A 22,028-nucleotide genomic window follows, 5' to 3' on the forward strand; every position below is an offset into this window, starting at 1 on the left:
AGGCACTGACCAGAGCTAAAAAAACAGTTGCTGCCCCTTTAATTCCCGGGACCAGTGTAAAAAAAAAAAGGTGTCGGTACTCCAGGGGAAAAGTTGATGACCAAAAAAGAAAAAAAAAGTTGCCCTTTTAAGAGCAGAGCAGGCATTACCCTTTTAAGGTGACCATTTTGAAGTCTGCCTGAGATGCTCCATCCTCCCCTCACCCCAGCCAGCCCAAGCTGCACATATTCCAGTGGACACCCGAGCCAGGGAAAACAAAATACCGGACATTTTCTGAATTTTTTTGCTGGATGGACCAGGCTCTTTCTTGGGGGAGATTGACAGGGTGGGGGCTGGGTCGCCTCAGGGCCCCCGCCCCGGAATTTCTTTATGCCCCCCCTAGGGGGCGTGCTCCCCAGTTTGGGAACCTATGCTTTAGAGCAAATGTTGAAAGAGCTAATGACTATGGGCTAAATCTCAAAGTATTGTCTCAATGAAGTCAATTCACAGTGACGTTAAAAAGACCCATTCTGTTCTCAACTTATACCTGGGCAGTGGAGTTGTAACAGCGAAACTAGGAGTTGAATCTGGCCTGATTCGTGCTCTGGCTGAGTAAAAACTGAAGTATAAACTAAGTCAGGATGTCAGGACTTGTCCTTGTGTCCAACTGCAGACTAAAGGCTGAGGACAAGGGGACATGGTAGCAGTTTATAGATGTATGAACTATTAGGAAGGGACAGAAATTTTAGAGGCTCACAGAAAGAGTTAACAAGATGAAAGTAAATAAGGGAGGATTACGCTGAATATGATTTCCCGGCTGTGAGATCTTTTAGGCTGGGGAATAATATCCAAAGGGAAATAGGGGAAAATATCATCACTTGGTTACAGGCTGCGGACTGAATGGCTAAGTAGCAGTTCTGCAGAAAAGGACCTGGGGATTACAGTGGATGAGAAGCTCGATATGAGTCAACAGTATGTCCTTGTAGCCTAATGGTATATTAGGGTGCATTAGAAGGAGCATTGCCAGCAGATCTAGAGAAGTGATTATTCTCCTTTATTCGGCTCTGGTGAGGCCACATCTGGAATACTGTGTCCAGTTATGGGCCCCCCCTCTATAGAAAGGATGTTAACGCATTGGAAAGGGTCCAGCAGAGGGCAACCAAAATGATTACGGGGCTGGAGCGCATAACCTATGAGGAAAGACTGAGGGATTTGGGTTTGTTTAGTCTGCAGAAGAGAAGAGTGAGGGGGGATTTGATAGCAGCCTTCAACTTCCTGAAGGGAGGTTCCAAAGAGGAAGGAGAGAGGCTGTTCACAGTAGTTACAGATGGCAGAAACGGAGCAATTGTCTCAAGTTACAGTGGGAGAGATCTAGGTTGGATATTAGGAAAAACTATTTCACTAGGAGGGTGGTGAAGCACTGGAATGGGTTACCTAGGCAGGTGATAGAATCTCCATCCCTAGAGGTTTTTAAGTCTCGGCTTGACAAAGCCCTGGCTGGGTTGATTTAGTTGGGATTGGTCCTGTCTTGGGCAGGGGATGGACTTGATGACCTCCTGAGATCTCTTCCAGCTCTATGATTCTATGCTTAAGTAGAACGGACTGATCACTAAGAAATGTACTAGTGGGAACAATCCTATCCTGGTAGAGGAATGACTGGGATGATCTCATAAGCCTTTCCCATTTCTAAATTCTGTCATTCATATTCACAGTGTAGTGCTGAGTCTTTGACATATATGTCTGCAGATGAGGCTGGCTTAGCAATACCACCTGTGTAGAGTTGATGCTGTGGTCATGAGGAAAGGCTGAACATCCTCCCACACTTGGGACACCTTGCATCATCTGAAACCTGCAGAGAGTTGGTAGAAGCCAGTGAAGTTAGAATGGCAGGGTTCTGCCACTTGGCACAGGTGTGCATGATGCTCTGAGGTGCAAAGGTGAGGGAGATTGGGAGAGTGTACTGGAATACCTGCTTCAGGAATCATAACTAGCAGCCTAAAACTGGAAGCTGGTGCCAGTGAAGAAGCCGGGCACCACTCTGCTCTCACACTACCCCTTCCTTGTCCTTAGTGCTAGAGTCTCAATGCTAGAGTTCCTTAGCCCTTGTACAAGAACAAGATAAGCAAAAGCAAAACTCTTTGTCCCTCTCCCCTTTCTGGCACATCAGCCCAGAGCTAGGAAACAATCTCGAGCTCAGCCCATGTTAAATTTGTATTCCTGTACCAGAGCTGTTCTCCCAAGGTAACAGGAACTGGATTTTCCATTGCACAGGCAATTCGATCATTTCAACATTCTGATATGGAACCAACATAATAATAAAAACAATTAAAAAAAACCAGAAATGTGCTGGGAACCGAAATTCTCCCCAATAAATTAATACATAAATGTGGATTGGTTGCAATGTTTCATTTCAATAAAATTACAATATTTCATTCCGATTTGGACAATTTGAGGTTTTTTAATGGAAAGCCCTCCCGACACAAGGTTCCTATCAGCTCTGGCCTGACACTTACTAGCACCGCAAATCCATGTCCCGTTAAAAAGCCCTGCAAGGAACAGCAAGGGTGGGGCCAGAGACCCACCTTTAGGAAATGGCATGTATGCAAGCCACCGTCTTTCCCTGATCTCTCGGTCGGACTTGGGACAGGGCAGCCTGGCTGCGACCCAGCGCCTGACAGCCTGGCTGTGTGGACACAGACAGACAGACACACACACACACTATATGAAAGGCGGGCTCCCCCCCCCCCACACACACACATATACGCGCTGTTAAAGGCGGGTTTGCCTGACACAATCTGGAACAATTGTGCTGCGGGGTTAACCATTAACTCTGTCCCAGAGCTGCTCCCCGCCGGGTCCCCCCACGCCCCCAGGGCTAGAGCTCACCCCCTTTCTGTCCTCGCCGTGACGTCGGCTCCCAGTTCGTCCACACGGCGGCTCCCACGGAAGGGGGCTCTTGGCTGGGACCGGCCCCCCGGCGGGGAGGGCTGGGGGACGAGCCAGGCGCCTGGGGCTGGCAAGCGGCATAAAGGGCGCGCAGGCAGCGCGGCGTGGGGCGCTGGGGCCGGGCCGAGCTCAGTGGGGCGGGGGCACCATGCAGCCTCCGTGGGCGAGAGGTTAAGGCGAGCCAGCCCCCGACGTGCCTCTCCTGCGGCCGCTCCGCTCTGGGGCTGGGATCGGGGCGGGGGGCTGATCTGCAAGCTGAGCCAGAGCGCCCCGGGGCAGCTGTCTGCTTGGGGGGGGGAGCAGAGCCGGCCCAGGGGGTTGATGTCCTTTGCCCCCAGCCCTGCTGAGCTCCTGAGACGCCTGCCCCGTCAGGGGGCCGCTGCTCGCATGGCCGCGGCTGGGGAGCAGCGGGGCCAATGAAGAGCATGGCTAAGGCGCCGCAGGGAGAAGGCGACTCCTTCCTGCCGCCCTCGCAGAAGGGGGCGCCCGGGCTCCAGGAGGATTGCTATGCGGGCCTGCTCGCCTACCCCGCCGCCGCCTCGCTGGACAGCCGAGAGCAGGGCGAGCTGCAGCCCGGGCTGCCCCTTGGCATCAAGTCAGGTAAGAGCGCTGCGCGGGCACCTGCCCTCGGAAGAGCATCGGATCGCGCCTCTAGCTCCGCGCCCACCTGCAGGCACCGGCCCGAGCTCAGCGCGCCCCTGGAGCGGGGCGAACCAGTAGTGCTAGATAGAGAGAGAGATCCCTGCAGTCCTGGAGCTGAGCTTGTCACGGTCATCTCAAAGCCAGGGCGCTGTACTGTTCCTGGCGGGCACAAGTGGCAGACACTGTCCGTCCCATTCGAGGAAGTGGCATCGATAAGTTACGTGAACTCGATAGAGCCTAACTGAATTCATCTCCGAACAAAGGTTACAGCTATGCAATACACTCGTGTGTGGAGATCTAGAGCAGTGCACACACAGAAAGAGCTAGAGAATCAAAGGAGAGGCATTCAGGACTGAATCAGGGAAATCAAAATTACTCTATACAATGGCAATGTAATGATGCACTTGGATTTATTTTCTTTTCCCCCTGACACTCAGAAATACATTTTAACAGTGAAGTCCTTTCCTCGGAAGAGGAAGATACAGATATCCATGAGAGTAAAATCAAATCCTTGGACAAAAACCTGTCTCCGAAGAAAACCATCACACAGATTATGAAGGATAAAAAGAAACAGACACAGCTCACACTACAGTGGTAAGGCTCTTACACCACCTATCCACCAAGCACACCTGAACTATACAGAATCAGTCTTTCTTTCTTTCTTTCTTTCTTTCTTTCTTTCTTTCTTTCTTTCTTTCTTTCTTTCTTTCTTTCTTTCTTTCTTTCTTTCTTTCTTTCTTTCTTTCTTTCTTTCTTTCTACAAAGTCTGAGTGAAATCTGTGTAAGAAAGCTTTCCCAAAGGAAGTTACTTTACTAGCAGAATTATTTCTATTGCTGTACTATGGTGCATAGGTAAAGTGAATCAATAATTAGAATATGCAAGAATTTGGGCCACAAAGGAAATGTAAGTGGATAGAATACATGAAATTGTTCTCTGCTGTCCATTTCACAGTATTTGCCATTTGATCTGGCGCTGTTTTGAAAAAAAAACCCAAACAATTTATTTGAAAACATAGCCCACAAGATGTCTGAAGTAGATTTTCTAGGGATTATTTAGGTGGCTGTTATCAGTTTTAATGTAGATTGTAGTAAAATGGAACTCATATTAGGAGGTTGTCTATAGGAGAATAAACCTATTCACAAATACTTTCACTGCTACTAATTTGTTGCAGATGAACATACGCAGTATGATCCAAACCCCTAAAACTGAAAGCAGTTTTTAAGCATGAGGCTCCTAAGAGAAATATCCTCTTCTGGATACCAAATAATGCAATATTAACCAATCTATGATTTAGAATTTTATTTCAATAAGCTTCTGTTATCCCTGCCTATAAAAATAAATAGGTGATAACCTTGAAAAATATTAATGAAAATGGTTTGAATTGTCATGACTTTGGCCATTTTACTGAGTTGTAATGCAATCAGCCATGGTTCCCAGCTTTGAAACCCTGATTTTACTGTATTTTATTTATGCAAAGAGAACACACCCAATAACTATCCTTATTTGGTAAATATTCCCTTTGGCGCATTGTCGAAGTCAGGGAACTCTTCCACTGAAGTCAGCAGATTTTTGTTACAAACTGAAGGTTTAGCACAAGATTACTTCCTCGAACTGTGAAAATCATATAAAATATACACAGGGCTGCATTTCTACTGCAGATTTCTGAGTCTGGTTTAACCTAGGGAGTAGGATTTCAAGAGTGTTTTCTAGAGAAAGACCTTGTTTGCATGTATGTTATTTGAGGGGGAGAGAACGGTTATATTCGAATAGTATTGATAACAGTGTAGGGTCGAAACAGGCCAGATGTGAAATTGCTGCCAGACTGAGAGCACACAGGTATTCCCAAATGCCATAATTACCTAGTTCAAGATGGAAGGAGACTTCATTCCTTGAGGAATTACCTTGATGTCCATTCCAGTTAGCCTCTGTGTCACTTTTAAATGAAGTGGCAAGGTATTAAGAGATGAAGGCTTACACCCTTTCAAACATCAGGTGTAGACGAGGTTGTGCCTGAATTCTAGTTCGTGTGCTCTCTAAATAAGCATTTCCACTGTCTCCTAAAACTGGTGTTTTAAACCAAGGTTATATATTGAACAAGTCCAGGATCTAGTTTTAGGCTCTGTATCAGTCAAAGCAATTGGATAAGGATTAAAATTATCCTTGAGGGTAAATCTATTGTATTTTAGTGAGTAACACCAAAGAGGAATTCTTCCTATTATTTTGAAGCATTAGTTATTTTTCTTTATTGCTGGAGAAGAAAGCTGAAGCACTTATTGTCCTCCATAAAGCTTAGCAGATGACAATACGCCTTTTGATTCCTCCATCTTGCAGAAGGTGATGTACAATATATTACTGACTTGTAAGCTATAGTGAGAATGCTCAGTAAAGTTTGGAGAATGAGCAGTGAAAAAGAACGGAGGAAAAATGAAATGGGGAAACATAAAGAATAACTTTTCATACTGGTTATTGTTTTTACTCTGCAGGCTGGAAGAAAACTACATCGTATGTGAAGGAGTTTGTTTACCAAGATGCATCCTTTATGCACATTATTTAGACTTCTGCAGAAAAGAGAAGCTAGAACCAGCCTGTGCTGCAACATTTGGGAAGGTAAAGAAGAAATGTCTGGCTGTTCGTTGTTTGTTAGACTAATTCTTCTACAAAATCATGTTTAACTCCTCTTATGTTATCATGACTTTCAGAAATAAAGAGGTCCTTATGCTTTCTAGAGCCTCTGCCTTTGAATTAATTGGGTTCAACTAAACCTATGTTCTTCCCTCTAAACAGGGTCTTAACAACTTCAAAAGAATGAAATTAAGATTCCTTTTGATTTGCACTGTGAAATCCAGAAGAGCCATTCTTTCTCGGGGGCCTTTGTTTTACAATGAGACACGTGATATAAAAAGCATAGATTGAGGGATTTGGTATACAAAACACAGCTTTTACTTGCCAGCCTATAATGCAAGTAGAGAGAGAAATGCTGTGATGTTTGGTAGGAAAAGAAGAGTAAAGAGCAGAATATGTTTCTTCCAGGTGAAAAACTGTTGAATCCCCACATTTCAACTTCTCCCACCCAATGAGTGCTAAAATCATTTAATCAGTGACAGATATGGACTTTCCAAATTAAATCGGATACAGTTAGTGAAATAGAAAACCAAGAGTGCATCATAGATCAATTTTGTAAAACACCACTGATCCATTCAGTTTGCTCACAGAAATGCATTAATCTAATGAAATAACCATAATGGAAATCAACTCCAAATTATAAAATGTTCATTAATCATGTTTTGTTATCTATGTTGGATATATTGGGGGAGTTCCACATCTCATGTTCATTAAATGACTTCAGTATTATTGGGAAAAACAACAACTTTCCACTTACAAAGTATTTTTATTGCAAATTTTATTTTCGCTGCTTATGGGAGCAAAGGACTTTTCATTTTGTATCTCTGCTGCCTTAAGCATCATTGAAACAATTATTGACAAGGAAAGATGATTAAAGCACTAGCCTAGGAGTTGAAAGACATGGGTTTACATCCTTGATCTGCCACAGACTTCCCGTGTGATCTTAGGCAAGCCACTTAATCTCTCTGTGCCTCAATTCCTGGTCTATACAATGGGTATCCCTTCCCTCTTTCACTGTGGAGTTATGAGGATAAATACCTTAAACATTATGAGGCACTCTGACACTGTGCCACGAGGGATGGTCATACATATGAGAGAGAGATTGAAAGAGATTTGTATGTCTTAGCCTTTAGATTGCACATTTAGGCTACGTCTACACTGGCCCCTTTTCCGGAAGGGGCATGTAAATTTCACCAGTCGTCGTAGGGAAATCCGCGGGGGATTTAAATATCCCCCGCGGCATTTAAATAAAAATGTCCGTTTTTTCCGGCTTTTAAAAAAGCCGGAAAAGAGCGTCTACACTGGCCCCGATCCTCCGGAAAAAGTGCCCTTTTCCGGAGGATCGGGGCCAGTGTAGACGCTCTTTTCCGGCTTTTTTAAAAGCCGGAAAAAAGCGGCGGACATTTTTATTTAAATGCCGCGGGGGATATTTAAATCCCCCGCGGATTTCCCTACGACGACTGGTGAAATTTACATGCCCCTTCCGGAAAAGGGGCCAGTGTAGACGTAGCCTTAAAGTAATAAGTCAACCCATTGCAAAATAAAATATTGAAGGGCCAAACTCTGCCATTCTTTTTAGGGTTATTGGTAATTTTGTTTGTGTAAGGATGCATGAGCCTATACAGCAAGATTAATGTGAAATTACTGTGTTTGAGTCAAAGGGAACTGGAGCCAAGCCTCCTGAATCTTATTTCTAGCTTTGCCTCTGATTCTCTGTGCAAGCTTAGAAGAATTACTTACCCTTCAGAGCCTCAGATGTGTAATACTACTATTTCCTGCTGAGTGAAAAACTGACCCAGTCAGTGGTCACAGAGTGCTTTGAGATTCTAGATTCTATCTAAAGTCAAATATTCACCTGCAGAGAGCTGGCATAGCACACCCGGTGAATCTGCATCAGAAGGATGGAAAGCATTCAGTCATTGCATGCTACTGTCAGTGCAATTCTGTTGTCAATGTTTTTTATTCAGACATACATTGCAACCAGTAAGGTCTAGTTTTTCAGTGAGCACCCCACTCCCATACGCTGGACACAAACCCATTGGGAAGCACAGGCCCTGCTCTTGTTAGCACCATCTGTTTGAAAGAGAGTAGGTGAGGGTGAGGACATATCTCTTCTGCCCTCACTCCCCCATATACACCAGCCAGCAAAGCTGGCCTGCCAGGGAAGAGAGCACCCACTGCATCCTCTTCTCAGGCAGGAGAGCTTTCCTTCTCGCACGAGTCAGTCTCTTGACGTGAGGCCCTAGCAGGTGCAGTAGGGCCAGGCGTGGGTGTTAAAAGCTACCCTCACCTACTGAAATGTTTTAGCACTGTGTGATGTCATTTCTCATGTGCGAGTTAGTAGGTCACCCCAGAAAATTCCTCCAGTCTTGAACGGCCCAAATGAGACAGACATGATTTGAGAGTCCAGACCTGCTGCTGCACTGAGGTGCTTTCTCCAGCATTGCAGCTTGGAGGGAGGTAGGGGAGAGGGAAGGAGCCATTTGCCCCTTCCCTATTCCCCAAGGTCTCCAGTTCTGCCATCCTCTCTGCGCAGCCTCGGCTCCCTCTCCCCTACTGCTGCTTCCCTCTCTCTTCCCCAGTCCAGAAGCACTTTCAAGTGCTCTCAGGCTCCTGACAGGCTTCTAGGCCTGGCTTCTCCTCTTTCCATTTCCAGTGCAGACCCCTGCAACCTAACACATTCTAGCCCACATAAGCCTGGTGCCTTCCTTCCTCACCTAGAGCCCAGACATACCACACAGCACCTGCAGGAGTAGAAACACTGCTACCATCCTTTCCTTCTGCCTAACGGCCTCCCTAGATGTTTGGGCAAAGGATGCAGTACAGCTTATGTGAATAGGTTGTTCCTGAATTAGTGTTCTTGGTGACAAGTGAGAGGGAGATTGGGAAGGAGTGCTTGTGGGGTGTGTATGTGTGCGTGCGTACACACATTTATGGGGACATCTGGAGTTACAAAGTGGGATGAGTGAGGGTAATAAGCCTCCTAATCTTTCAAGTTACTTCTATTCTGGGCTCTAGAAAACATAAGCAGTTTGTTTGATGGTTTGTGGTTCTTAATAGCATTGAAATAACATTTCTCAGTCATTAATCACAAATGACAGGTTTTGGTGTCTGCAATGTGGGGATGAAATTCTGGATGCTGCTGGGACCGGGGCCGTGCAACAACAGTGCACCCAGGTTCCAGCCCCGGTGCTCAGCTGGCTGGACAGCATAGTCCCCTGGCCCGAGCCAGCCCCAGGGATCAGTCAGCTGGGAAGCTCAGTCCCTGATACCCCAGTGCTTGGGCAGACAAGCTGCACAGTCCCCACTGTTCTAGCCAGCCCTGGGGATCTGGTGGCTGGGCAGTGCAGTGGCTGTATTCCTAGCCCTCAACTCCCACTACACCTCTCCAATCTCCTGCCCTTCCCCCTCAGACTCCACAGTCCACAGCTCTTACCTCTGCACCCCCCCAACCCTCATCCCTGCCATGACTCCTGCATCCTGCCACATCCCTAGCCCCCTGCCCTGAGCTCCGCCCCACACATCCCAACCCCCTGCCCTGAGCTCCCACACTCCATCCCACACTTACATTTCTTACAGGACTGTCCTATCGCATCATCCCCCACCTCCTGCCTTGATCCTTCCCTCCAAGAGGGTTGTGATAGGACAGTACCGGTAAAAAAATTAAGTTACTTTCACCCCTGTTTTATACTACATGTCTACTCTTTATTTTTAATATGTTCGGGAGTAAATATTTATCCACTGTCCTACATTTGCTTTTTCGAGACAAACATTTCAGAGCCACTGACAAAGAAAGCATGCCCTTGCTAGAAACTAATATGCCTCATTTCTCAATAGACCATTCGGCAGAAATTCCCCCTGCTTACCACACGGCGGCTTGGGACAAGAGGCCATTCAAAGTAAGCCATTTTATCCATGCATCCACATAGAATATAAACTGTCCAATATTGCTTCTCTGTCTGTATTGAATGCATGAAAAATATGCATTCAGATAACTAGAGATACAGATTATATATTGTGTGTGTATGTGACAGAGAGAGAGAGAAAGTTGAAAAACAGTCTGAATTTTAGAAAAACTATTGCAGGAATGATTTTTAAATGTAATTGCTTTTTCCAGATTTTCCATTAGTTGTATAATGTCCTGGATCATTTGTGGTATTTGCTATCCTTGGTCAGGTATTTGTTACAATTGCTTATTTTTGCTGGGAAAATTGCATCATTAAATTACGATTGTTATTAGTCTGATTTTCAAACTGGCCAACTTTTCATTGCCATTTCCAAATTACAGACAGTAAAGCTTCAGGTGAAACTACTAGAGACAGACATTTGGTGCTAAACCTGGAAGAAATGCAAATTACCTTTGTTAAGGACAGTTTTATAAGGACTTTGAGAAGTTCACAATTGTATAGCTGCACACTTCTTCAGTCTAATCAACTTGTTGGTTTGTATATCAGGTCTTTGGAGCACTGTGCTTTAAGAGTTAGGTTTCTACATGTGTGTCTGTGATAAGGAATTCTCATGCCCATTGTGTAAATGATGTCTGTGTTGTCCTGCACATGCATTTGTAGCCCTAGACAGAGCAAGTGTAGTATTCTGGTGAATCTCATGGTATGATGGCACCTTTACCTTTTGAGTACCCCAAGAGTTTTGAGGAAGTGTGGATTGAGATCTGCATTGTGATTTGATTTTGGTTTAAGAATATAAAAAGCATGTTTTTTCATGGATTGTGTATGTCCTTAAGGAAGTAAGGAGCAATGTTGTGTATTGATGCACCAATACATTACAGGTGTTAGGAAAGCACATTGAGCAGGTGCACAGTGGTCTAAATGATTCCATGATGCACAATTTACTGAGTAACCAAGAATTAGGTGTGTCAGTAAACTTTTTTCCCAATATCAGAAGTTACTGATGCAACAACATTCTGTGTTTTTTGAAAATAAGATTGTCTAATAGGCTGTTCTACCAGGGTAGATTTGAGCTTTTAAAGTGCCTTTACAGGGGAATTTCTATACTTACCAATATTTTGAATTTGTAAAGTTTGCACTTAAATTTAGAATTTTGAAGATTTTCAAAAGTGAGTGGGACATTTTTCTGGTAAGAGGGGATTTGATTAAACTTTATCATTCTAATAAGGCATTGATCAAATAAGTTAGCAGAGCTCAACCTAGAATCCAATTTAGTCAAGTTCTTACCTGTGACTCTCTCTTGGCTTCAGAAGTTTTTCCTCAGATGCCCATGTTGCTGTGAGGAATGTTATGGGATAAAAATGGCATCCATGTTTCTGTGAATAAATCTATCCGTACTAATCAGTACCTGTAGTTACTCAGGCACTTATTGAAGAAGGTGCTTAAGTATGTGTGCGCTTTCAAATACAGGCATAGTCCCAGCATTACTTTCATGCTTAAAATTATGCATGTGTTTAAGTGCCTTCCTGAATCAGAGTATAGGAAAACAGATTTGACTCAAAGAAGAGATCACAATAGGTTGATGGTTTATTGAGGCAAGACTGAAAAACAAAGACACGTAACAAGGAAAAATTCACTAACAAAGATGGAAAACCATAACAATAACAGTAATAAGAAAATTCAGACCTCTGTTTGTTTGGTAAAAGAATCTTTGTGTGTGAGAAATTTCAACCTTACTATTTAATAACCTGTAAAACAAAGCATGAGATAGAAAGGTGATTTGCAAAAGAAAAACGTAAAGTTGTGTCCTCCTGGAATTATTTATAATATATAAAGATGGTCGGAAGGATGTTAGTTGGTTGTTTTTTAAGATTTTTTTTATTGTTGCTTGCTTGATTGCTTGTTTGTTTGTTTGTTCATTTGTTTACATACTTTAGAAATATCAGGAATGGCAAGCTGACTTCCTGTTTTTTCTGGAGAGCTAACTGGCGAAGCCATATATGGAATTTAGCTTTAGGGTTTAATAAAACGTGGAGATGGCATTCAGTTTCAAATGTTAACAACATGTTTTGTCTCTTGAGTGTGTCTCAGGCATTGAAGTTAAACAAGTATTAACAAAAACAGAATGAACCAAAGTGCTTTAAATAGTCTGAATAAAAAGCAATTCTCAGCTCTGCTAATCAGATGTCACTTGCTTCATTTCTCTCATCTCATAATCCTACCAGTTTTCTAATTCTTCATAGTTTCCCAGGAAAAACAGGGTAGACAAGACATAAATGTCTATTGTAGATGGAGATGGAGAGGCAAGGCAGCGGGAGGAAGCCCGAAAACCTTTCAGGCACTATTAATATATCACCAAAAAAAAATTAAAAAGTGGAACACAAATTCTCCTTTTCCCTTTGAAGGTCACCTTTAAATACTGAAAGAAAGTTTTTGGAATAAAGTTGTTATTGGAAAGAATCCTGTGTTTGTTAGCTGTCCTAAGGGTGGGGGGAAAGGTGATTGTGTGCTTTAGTGAAATCTCTTATTGTAGCAACTCAGGTCATGGCTATGGGCATCTTGATGTAAGTGTGGATGGATGTATTTTCCCAGAACTTTGGTTTGTAACGTATCTTATACAGACTCCTAAATTTTCTGGTGTTGGCACTGAGTGCACCAATAACGAACTAGATCATGAATTCCCCAAACTAGTCAAGTCCTACTAAAGGCCCAATGAATCTGGAATTTAGCTTCAGCCATTCTATTGATATTATAAATCAGAAAATACTAGAAAAAGTCCCTAAAATGCACCTCTTTTTTGGACCTGTCATATATAATAAATAGGTTTCCAGATTTCATTCCAAACCTTCAAAGTCAATTGGGCCTTAAGAAAATATCGTACATCTATAAAATGTCAGGTGCTTTGGTTTCTGTAAAGCTGAAGGGGTGTTTAAAATATGCATTTATAAATGGAGATCTAGCTCCAGCCTTAATTGAGTAGAGGCTAGTGTCATTGCCCATTGTTTCTTTTCTAAGACATTTTAAAATATTAGTACAGAAATACAGCTTGTCCAGCATTTACTCAGCAGATTGCACAGACTCATTGGCCATAACGGTATGAGTCATGGTTTTATATGGATTATCAGCTCTTGAACAGTTTCTTCCAATGGGTTTTGCTCAAAGATCTGGCATTGGGATTGTCTTTTTTTTAAATGTTTTGTTGTTGTTGTTGTTGTAGTTCTGAACTAATCATGGGACTGAGACGGGTTGGATCAACCTACGTATGTTGATCAGGGCTGTAAATAATTTCACCACACAGTTTCTAACCCCTGGTTGTTAGATGTGGCTAGGTAAATGGAAGAATTCCTCCATTGACCTACCTGCATCTCTCAGATAGGGATGCTAAATATCGATTAATTGAATAGTTGAGTAACCTCGTAAAATTTTATCAGTTTGTCGACTATTCTATAGTACCTGGGGGTTGGGCCGGCAGACACTGTATCAGAAGCAGCAGCGTGGCGTGCCAGATGGGAGCTGGTCTGTGAGGGGAGAGACTTTGAAAACCAGCTCCCCTCACGAACCGGCTGCCTGTCACCCTATGCTGCTGCATCTGAGAAAGAGGCAGCAGCGCAGGAGGGCAGGAGTGCCTGTGTAGGGGCGGGTCTGAGCTCCTGGACCCGATACGAGCCAGAACTGAGGTGGGCTGCCTTCCCAGCCGGCTCCTAATACACTTAAAATGCAGAGTTGTAACGGGGGTAGGTCCTGGACCCGTTGCAAGCTAGGACTGAGCCAGGCTGCTGGCCAGCTTTCTAAAAAATGTACTGGCAGGGATAGAGGAAGAGGGAAATGTGTGTAGTCTGTTGCATTAACCTACAGTATATGCTTTTGCTTATCGGTTAATCAGTTAATCGACTATAATATTACATTCCTACTCTCAGATGTGAAAAATGTCATGCCCTGAGATTCACAGGTAGGTTGACTTAATCCCAGCTGTAGACACAGCTAGGTCACTGGATGACTTCTTCCATTAGCTTAACTATCTCTTTTCAGAGGGGTGGATTACCTACATCAGTAGAAAAAAAACCTTTCATTGAAATAGGAAGTATCTATTCTACACTACAGCAAAATAGCGGCATAGCTACAGTGCATCAGCAGTAGTATAAACACAGTCTAACTACTCACTTTAATAAAAGTAAACAGGTTACTGCCTGGCCTTGAGTGAGGTTAGGCGCTACTGGGCAGAATGTTATCATGCGGACATGTCCATGGGGAGCAAAGCCAGGCTCTTTGGATTAGGTGCAGTCATTTCCTAGCACTCAGACTTTTCCTTTTAAAGAATGTAACATAATGGAGTTCTAATTTCAGTTCTATGGTTCGGATACTTGGTTATTATTTTTAATTGTATTAGTGTAGCATCTAGTCATGGACCAGGAAACCATTGTGCTGGGTGCTACACAAATATAGAACCAAAAGACAAACACTGCCCCAAAGAACTTTCAATACATTATTCAAAGAAAAACTCCTACTTTCTATGACCAAATTATCTCACTTTGACCTTGCTACTGTCAGGATAATGATAAAACTTAAAAAACAACAAATAATCTAGTAGCACTTTACAGACTAACAAAACATGTAGATGGTATCATGAGCTTTCATGGGCAAAACCCACTTCTTCAGATGACTGGAGTATAATGAGTCCAGATCCAAAGATAAATAAGGGAAGCGGGGGGGAGGGGGCGGAGAGAAGAAGAGAGACAGTGAGTAGATAAAACTTAAAAAACAACAATCAGTCTAGCAGCACTCTAAGGACCAACAAAACATGTAGATGGTGAGTAGATAGTTCAAGTAGTTACAGGAATCTGTTAAGAACCATTAGCACCTCCAATGTTTGGTTGGTTGGTTAAGTTATTAAAAGGTGGAAAGTAGTGTGTAGTGTGTGAGGCATCCAATATCCTTGTTTAAACCATTAGCATAAGAATTAAACTTGTGAATTAAGTTAAGTTCCAGTCCTTCTCTGTGTTTTTGGCTTGTGGAATTGTTCTGAAACAAAATGGTGACTTAAAGATCCATTAATGAGTGTCCAGGAATATTAAAGTGTTCTCCAACAGGTTTTTGTGTATTGCCTTTTCGGATATCTGATTTGTGTCCATTAATTCTTTCTCATAGAGATTGTCCAATTTGGCCAATATACATTGCAGTGGGGCATTGCTGGCATTTGATCTCTTTTTCTTCTCCCCTTTCTTCCCCCTCCCCCCTTCCCTTATTTATCCTTGGATCTGGGCTCATTATACTCCGGTCATCTGAAGAAGTGGGTTTTGCCCACGAAAGCTCATGATACCATCTACAAGTTTTGTTAGTCTTTAAAGTGCTACTAGACCATTTGTTGTTTTTTTAAGCTTTTTCTCTTAGGGTATGTCTACACTAGCTCATTAATTCAAGCTAGGTAGGCAAATGAGGTGACTGGAGTTGCAAATGAACCCCGGGATTTAATTATCCCGGGCTTTATTTGCATGTTCCCGTCCGGTCGCCATTTTGAAATTTCACTAGCCCGAACTCGCTGCCTCGCAGCTACACGCGGCAGTGAAATGTTAATTCGAACTAAGTCCTTAGTTTGAATTAACTGTTACTCCTCATTCCACAAGCAGTAACAGCTAATTTAAACTAAGGACTTAGTTCGAATTAACGTTTCACTGCTGTGTGTAGCCGCACGGCAGAGAGTTCGGGCTAGTGAAATTTCAAAATGGCGACCAGACAGGAACATGCAAATAAAGCCCAGGATATTTAAATCCCAGGCTTCATTTGCAACTCCGGTCACCTCATTTGCCTACCTAGCTCGAATTAACGAGCTAGTGTAGACATACCCTTACAGACTAACTTGGCTATCCTTCTGAAGGATAATGATAGATCACAGCCATAGACAGAGCTGACCAGTGAACCGTTGGGGCAAGCCTATTCCCAGAAGCGTTTTGAGGTCTCAACATTTATTTTCATTTGGCACTGGAAGGTTTTCCATTGGAATTGTGTCAGTAGAGAGGTAGGGATGTGTGTGTGTCATAGTGGATCTGGCTGTCATGTGCCCACTGGCTGGCTGTGGTGGGACACTCAGGTATAAGTCCTGCTCTTATTAATTGAAAGCAGAGTTTTTCATCCCAGATCCCCCATGATTTAGGAAGCACAGAGTTTTTAACCTGTCTCACATCCCAGGATAATGCCCTAACTGCCCTAGAGAATCTTTCTTTCTCTTCCTGGATCCTAACCCCATTTTGATGAAGTCTTCACTGAAGCCAAAACATTTTGGCTTAGGTGAAACAGTGTGTTTCACTGCAGAGCAGGCTTCCAATCAGCGCTCGTCGTGGCTGCCCTGTATTTCCCATATTGCTGAAGGGGTGGGGATGCTGGCTACACCCCAGTTAGATGGGAAGAGGGCTACTGTTGAAAAGTTTAAGCCATTGTCTCAGATGAATATATAATCATCTGTAAGCGCTTTGCAGCAGGGACTGTGTTCCCTTGTGTGTTTAGACAATGCCCAGCTTATCGTGGCTGCCTCCAGAAAAGAAATAATAAACAATAACGCCTATGATCAGTGTATTACCTGTGACAGCTCCTCAGGACAATGTACATACTGTGTAGAGTAGACACACAGGAGATTGTGTTTGAGCTCAAGTTACATTTTAATTTCTTTGTAGACTTTGATCAATGTTAAATCTTAGCTTTTATCCATCATGTCTGAAAACTATTATCTTATTTATTAGGAGTGATTTAGTGGGTTAATAAAACTGATATGGCAGCTGGCCTCGTGATAACAAGTTATTGCAAGTCCCTGAACAGCTTAATCCTATCATTTCCTTATCAGCCATCATTTGTGTCCGTGTAAGCTAAAATCAGGGCTACTAGTTGCACAGGAACATATGTTATGGCAGACCTATGAAATAAAAAAGGAAAGCAGTTTAGTCTGTCTCTTTTTAAAGGCTCTGTTAATAAGTCCTCCACCATCATGGATTTTATTTTATTCCTAGTTTATCATATTTAAGATAGCAAATATATAGCTATGCAGTTGTATATTTCATATAATGAATGAGAATTCCACATTTGTTGAGAAAGAAGGACTATTTTTGTAGGAGGTTAGTTTTAAAATAAAAAATGGCAAGTGTTTGAAGCTGCAGAGAGATTTCAGTATTCAGCTGAGAACTGAGAAGTTGTTTTAGTGGCAGAGTGCAAGTCAATGGTACATTTATTATAGGCACATATGTTATAATGATGCCAAGTGGTCATTGTTAAACACATTACTGCTTTCATTGTTTGCCTGAAATTTACAAGTAAAGGTTACTCCACCAAAACAGCATCGTACCCAATGACCCTTGAGAAGGGCGAGATTTTGGCTGATCAGCTTGGCTCGTTGCAATGAGTATATTAGTTTGAGGATCAGTGACATGACTAAGTGCACGTGAGCAGCCCAATTTTAAAGATGCATTAGCATTGCTTCAAACGATGTCCATATAAGTACATATCATTATGCATTCAACATATTTTAAAATACTTATGCTATCTCTGAATAATGGATCTAACTCTAAGATCTTATGTAGAATAGTTTCAATTCAATAGGAGAAAAATGTCCATGAGCCCAGAGTGAAAAGTTTGCACCTGAACTTTGTTGAATCGGGCTGCTCACATATAATTGAGGATCAGTGACATGACTAATGCACTGATGCAGAGACTGAAAGATCAATTCTTTTCTTGAAAAGAAACCTCTGTGTTGCCATAAAATTAGGATCTCTTTCTTTTACCTTTCAAGTGAAATGCAGCACTGGATCACTTTAAAAGCATGTGGGTCTCTTCTTCTCTCTGTTAAACCTTAGGGTGCTTTTACCTCATACTTTAAACGTGACTTTAGTACTTTGAAAAGTGTAGGTATGTGGATCCTGTTAGTAAACAGGCATATCAGGTCAATGAAATTCTGTAATGCTGGTATGGGAATTTGATGCTATTACATCACTTAAGCTTCTGAGCACATGCAGTTTCCTGAGTTTACAGGACCCTAAGTGGTCTCAGACTGTGCTAAAAAGATAGAACTACACTACAGGAAGATCAGCAAGATAACATATAGGGGAAAGTGGATATGACCTCCTGGCGCAAGATTTTCTCACCACCACTTACCTAGTGAGACTCTCCAGTTTGTAGCAGTATAAGAACATTGGATAATCAGAAGACACAATCCCATTTGATAGTCCCATCTAGAATCAGGACCATTGAATCTAAACTCTATGAGACCATCTAGCCTTCCTGCCAGTGCGAGATTGTTTCATCTCATACGTTTACAAGAGTTTTATCCTGTCTAGTTATCAGTGTGCTAGGTGATGGAGCTAATCACTCTGTGGTGGTTATTCTTCTTCCCTTCTACCCTGAGGGATCTTGCAATTGTCCACCAACTCTAGCCGGTAGGAATTTCTTCACCTAATTGTCCCTCCATCCCGTCTGCAATTTTTTAAAAATCAGGAATGAAAGGATTAATATAGAGAAATTTTAAACTGGGTTATGAGTTTGGGATCCCTCTGGATAAATGGTGCCATATAAATGTAAACTAGTAGCTTTTATAGATGAGGAAATGATGTTGGTGTAAGGTAAGTGCGATACTGTGACGCCTCTGAGTCATTTTAAATACATTGCTACTTTTATTGTTTATACCTGAAATATGCAAAGTGGAGTCAATCTACATCTTCCCCTTAGTTAAGATGACACAACTCCACTGAGTTTGCAGAGGTTACGCCACTGCAGTTTAAGCCCGGTCTACATACAAAGTTGATGAGTTTAATAACGGTGTGATTCTAAACCAATATACTTAAGCCATAGCAATCTTTGTCTTATGTTAAGAGTATCCATGTGAGGGGAATAGTACTGATTTAACTAGTGAATCAGTGTACACATTGGATGGAAAAGGCATACAAGGAGAATCCAGCTAAAGTCAGGATTCAGGGATAGTATTTGTAGACATGGGCAGGAGGCTAAAAACTAAATCACAGGAAAGACAAGCACTGTAGTTGTCCCAAGCACCTTATCTGATTGAAGATGCTGCAGCATCACACCAAGAAAGAAGTAGTCTGAAAGGCAGGCTGATTACAAACCACTTAGAACTTTCCAATGACTCACATACTACAGAGATGAGCCTGATATAAAAATCTAGATAGATCAAACCTGACTCTTTAACCTTCATAAGGAAGCAAGCTGAAATCTACTGCAAACCATGGAGCAGAGATGAGATATAACCTGGCAGGTCATACCATTTAATAAGTGGTCAGTTGCCTTCTGCACCAGTTGAAAGTCCATATGAGTTTCTAGTCTACCCATGTGAGAGAAGGAAGTAATGTATCTGTGGTCTTTGGACCAAACCTTGAATACAATGGTAATAGTGCCATTGCCTTCAGTAGCACCAGGATTTGTCCCAGTAACATGAAAAATAACTTTAATTAAAACAGATTCTAAAGAAAAGTTGAGGTGAGCACCAGTTTAATTCTCTGTAGATCTTTGTGTGTGTCCTCCACAAACGTAAGCAGCTATTTTCTTTTTCACAGGTATCATTATTATGGAATCGGCATTAAAGAAAGCAGTGCATATTACCACTCTGTGTATTCTGGAAAAGGGTTGACAAGGTATAGTAACATGACTTCTGAGATTCAGACTGCCACTATATTTTGGAATGATGTTCAGCAATGATCTAATCTTAATCTCGAATATCTAAGTAAGATAGTCTTAGGACACCTATCACTGTAGTATAGAGGCACCAGTAATATCATGCTCTCATGTTTTAATGTTTCTGGTTTAGGGCAGTAATTTACACCAGAAAAATCAAGGGATACATTTTTGAACACAGTCAGCCAGATTCTAGCTGGTGTAATTTAGCACACCACCACTGAAGTCAAGAGAGCTATGCTATTTGCACCATTTATACTAGCCTGCTAAATGTAGAGAAGCTCAATTTTCAGAGCATTTTGTTTACACATGTGTGTGTGGTAGTCTTCTCCATTCGCCACCCAATGCAGCTCACCATTGTGAGACTGCCAGGGAATGGTGTGAAGTTGGCACCTGTGGGCAGGGAGGACAGGTTTCAGTGTTGATTAATATTTACTGGTTCTTTTACTGACAAATATCAAGCTGAAACCTAAACCAGAAACTCTAATTATATTTACTTAAGAGACAGCTAGCAAGATCAATAAATTATGATAGCTGCATGTTGGTTTACCAAACAAAAGATTAATAGTTCATAAAACAAATGTTTCTGTTCACATATGGCTTGAATGACGGCTTTCATTGCAGATGAAAATACAGACATGAGTGGGACTATGTTAAAGGAAAAGGATAAATGAGTTCATGGGTATATATAAAAAAAATCGCCTCTGTCAGTTTCAGGTTATCACCAAGGGTCCTTGGCATAGGAAACAGAACACAGCAGAACACATGAGACTAATACTGACTTTGGTCATCTAAAGAAAGGGGGATCCTGCAGTTGCTGGGTATAATAAATCAGAACCTGCCATTTCCTTATCCAGTATTTATCAAGGGCTGCGGAGGTGGTGTTGGCACATATGTAGATGGGGCTATTTTGTAATGCAGAATTATCTTGAACAAATTGCTCATTTAATTGAGTGAGAGGCACAAAAGAGACCATATCACTAATGGCCCTGGGCAGTATCTCAGCCAGTGCCATGCACCATTAGGTTCAGGCTCTGGCCTTTCAAGCTACAGTGCTGCTGAGTAAAAGAAAGTGGAGTTAATGCAAAAGTACCCAGGGCCAGATTTTCACAGGTGCAGATGGGTGCCTACTGGGATTTTCCAGCTCTTCCAGGTGCCTAGCAATCATTGATTTCAATGTGAGAAGTAAGGGCCTCGACATGTTTAAAAAACCCAGTAAGCACTTTCTACATCTTTAGATGCTTAAAGAACCTCTAAAAATCCCCTTCCCCAAGCCTGGTTGTTTAAAGGAAGAAGCCTAACACACTCCTACTAATAGCACAGGCAGCCCTGTGGGAAGAGCAGCTTTAGCTCGTGATTGGGACTTTGGAGGAACACATCCAGCAAAGGCTACCCAAGTTATTTGCAGAACTGGTGGTGTCCCCTTGCTGCTCGGGCCACAATACAAACCTAGCTGTAAGATCACTTAACTCCATCTCTGCTTGTCTTCTGGTATCGGGAATCAGACATGAGGTTTGAAAGGAATACACATTTCCCCTTTCTAAGACACTCACTGTGACTCCCCTCCACCATTTGCCTTGTATGTGGCCTGTGCAGGCAGAATGTCTTGGGTCACGTCTGGCCATGTTAGCTCCACTTCCTGTCCCCGGCACATCTCAATGGCTTGAAACCACAATATTACCCTATGTCAACTTCATGTTGCCATTGTAATCTTATCACCTTGAAGCTAAATTAACAGGGAATTCTATTAATTAAACAAACCACAACTGGCTTGTTTTCATCCTTGTGCAGATCCCTGTAAAACCTTGCCACCTGGGAATCCCTAAGGGTATGTCTACACTACCACCCTAGTTCGAACTAGGGTGGTTAATGTAGGCAACTGGAGTTGCAAATGAAGCCCGGGATTTGAATTTCCCGGGTTTCATTTGCATATTGCCAGGCGCCGCCATTTTTAAATGTCCGCTAGTTCGGACTCCGTGCCCGCAGCTACACACGGCACGAAGTAGGTAGTTCGGATTAGGCTTCCTATTCCGAACTACCGGTACACCTCGTTCCACGAGGAGTAACGGTAGTTCAGAATAGGAAGCCTAATCCGAACTACCTAGTTCGTGCCGCGTGTAGCCGCAGGCACAGAGTCCGAACTAGCGGACATTTAAAAATGGCGGCGCCCGGCAATATGCAAATGAAGCCCAGGAAATTCAAATCCCGGGCTTCATTTGCAACTCCGGTTGCCTACATTAACCACCCTAGTTCAAACTAGGGTGGTAGTG

At 42.7% G+C, this 22,028-nt stretch overlaps 1 protein-coding gene across 2 annotated transcripts in view; it reads left to right on the forward strand.

Annotated features, from left to right (window-relative positions):
- The first annotated feature begins 2,894 nt into the window (after positions 1–2,894).
- RFX6 (regulatory factor X6) overlaps positions 2,895–22,028 on the forward strand; it is a 57,177-nt gene continuing 38,043 nt past the window's right edge. For both annotated transcript variants that reach the window (XM_006123056.4, XM_014573630.3), the window contains exons 1-5: positions 2,895–3,525; positions 4,005–4,161; positions 6,052–6,175; positions 10,028–10,089; positions 19,641–19,718. In XM_006123056.4, coding sequence (XP_006123118.2) covers positions 3,342–3,525; positions 4,005–4,161; positions 6,052–6,175; positions 10,028–10,089; positions 19,641–19,718 — 605 coding nt within the window. In that variant the 5' untranslated portion in view covers positions 2,895–3,341. The remainder of the gene's footprint in view (positions 3,526–4,004; positions 4,162–6,051; positions 6,176–10,027; positions 10,090–19,640; positions 19,719–22,028) is intronic.

Source organism: Pelodiscus sinensis, chromosome 3 (genome assembly GCF_049634645.1).
Source record: "Pelodiscus sinensis isolate JC-2024 chromosome 3, ASM4963464v1, whole genome shotgun sequence".
Taxonomy (NCBI): Eukaryota; Metazoa; Chordata; order Testudines; family Trionychidae; genus Pelodiscus; species Pelodiscus sinensis.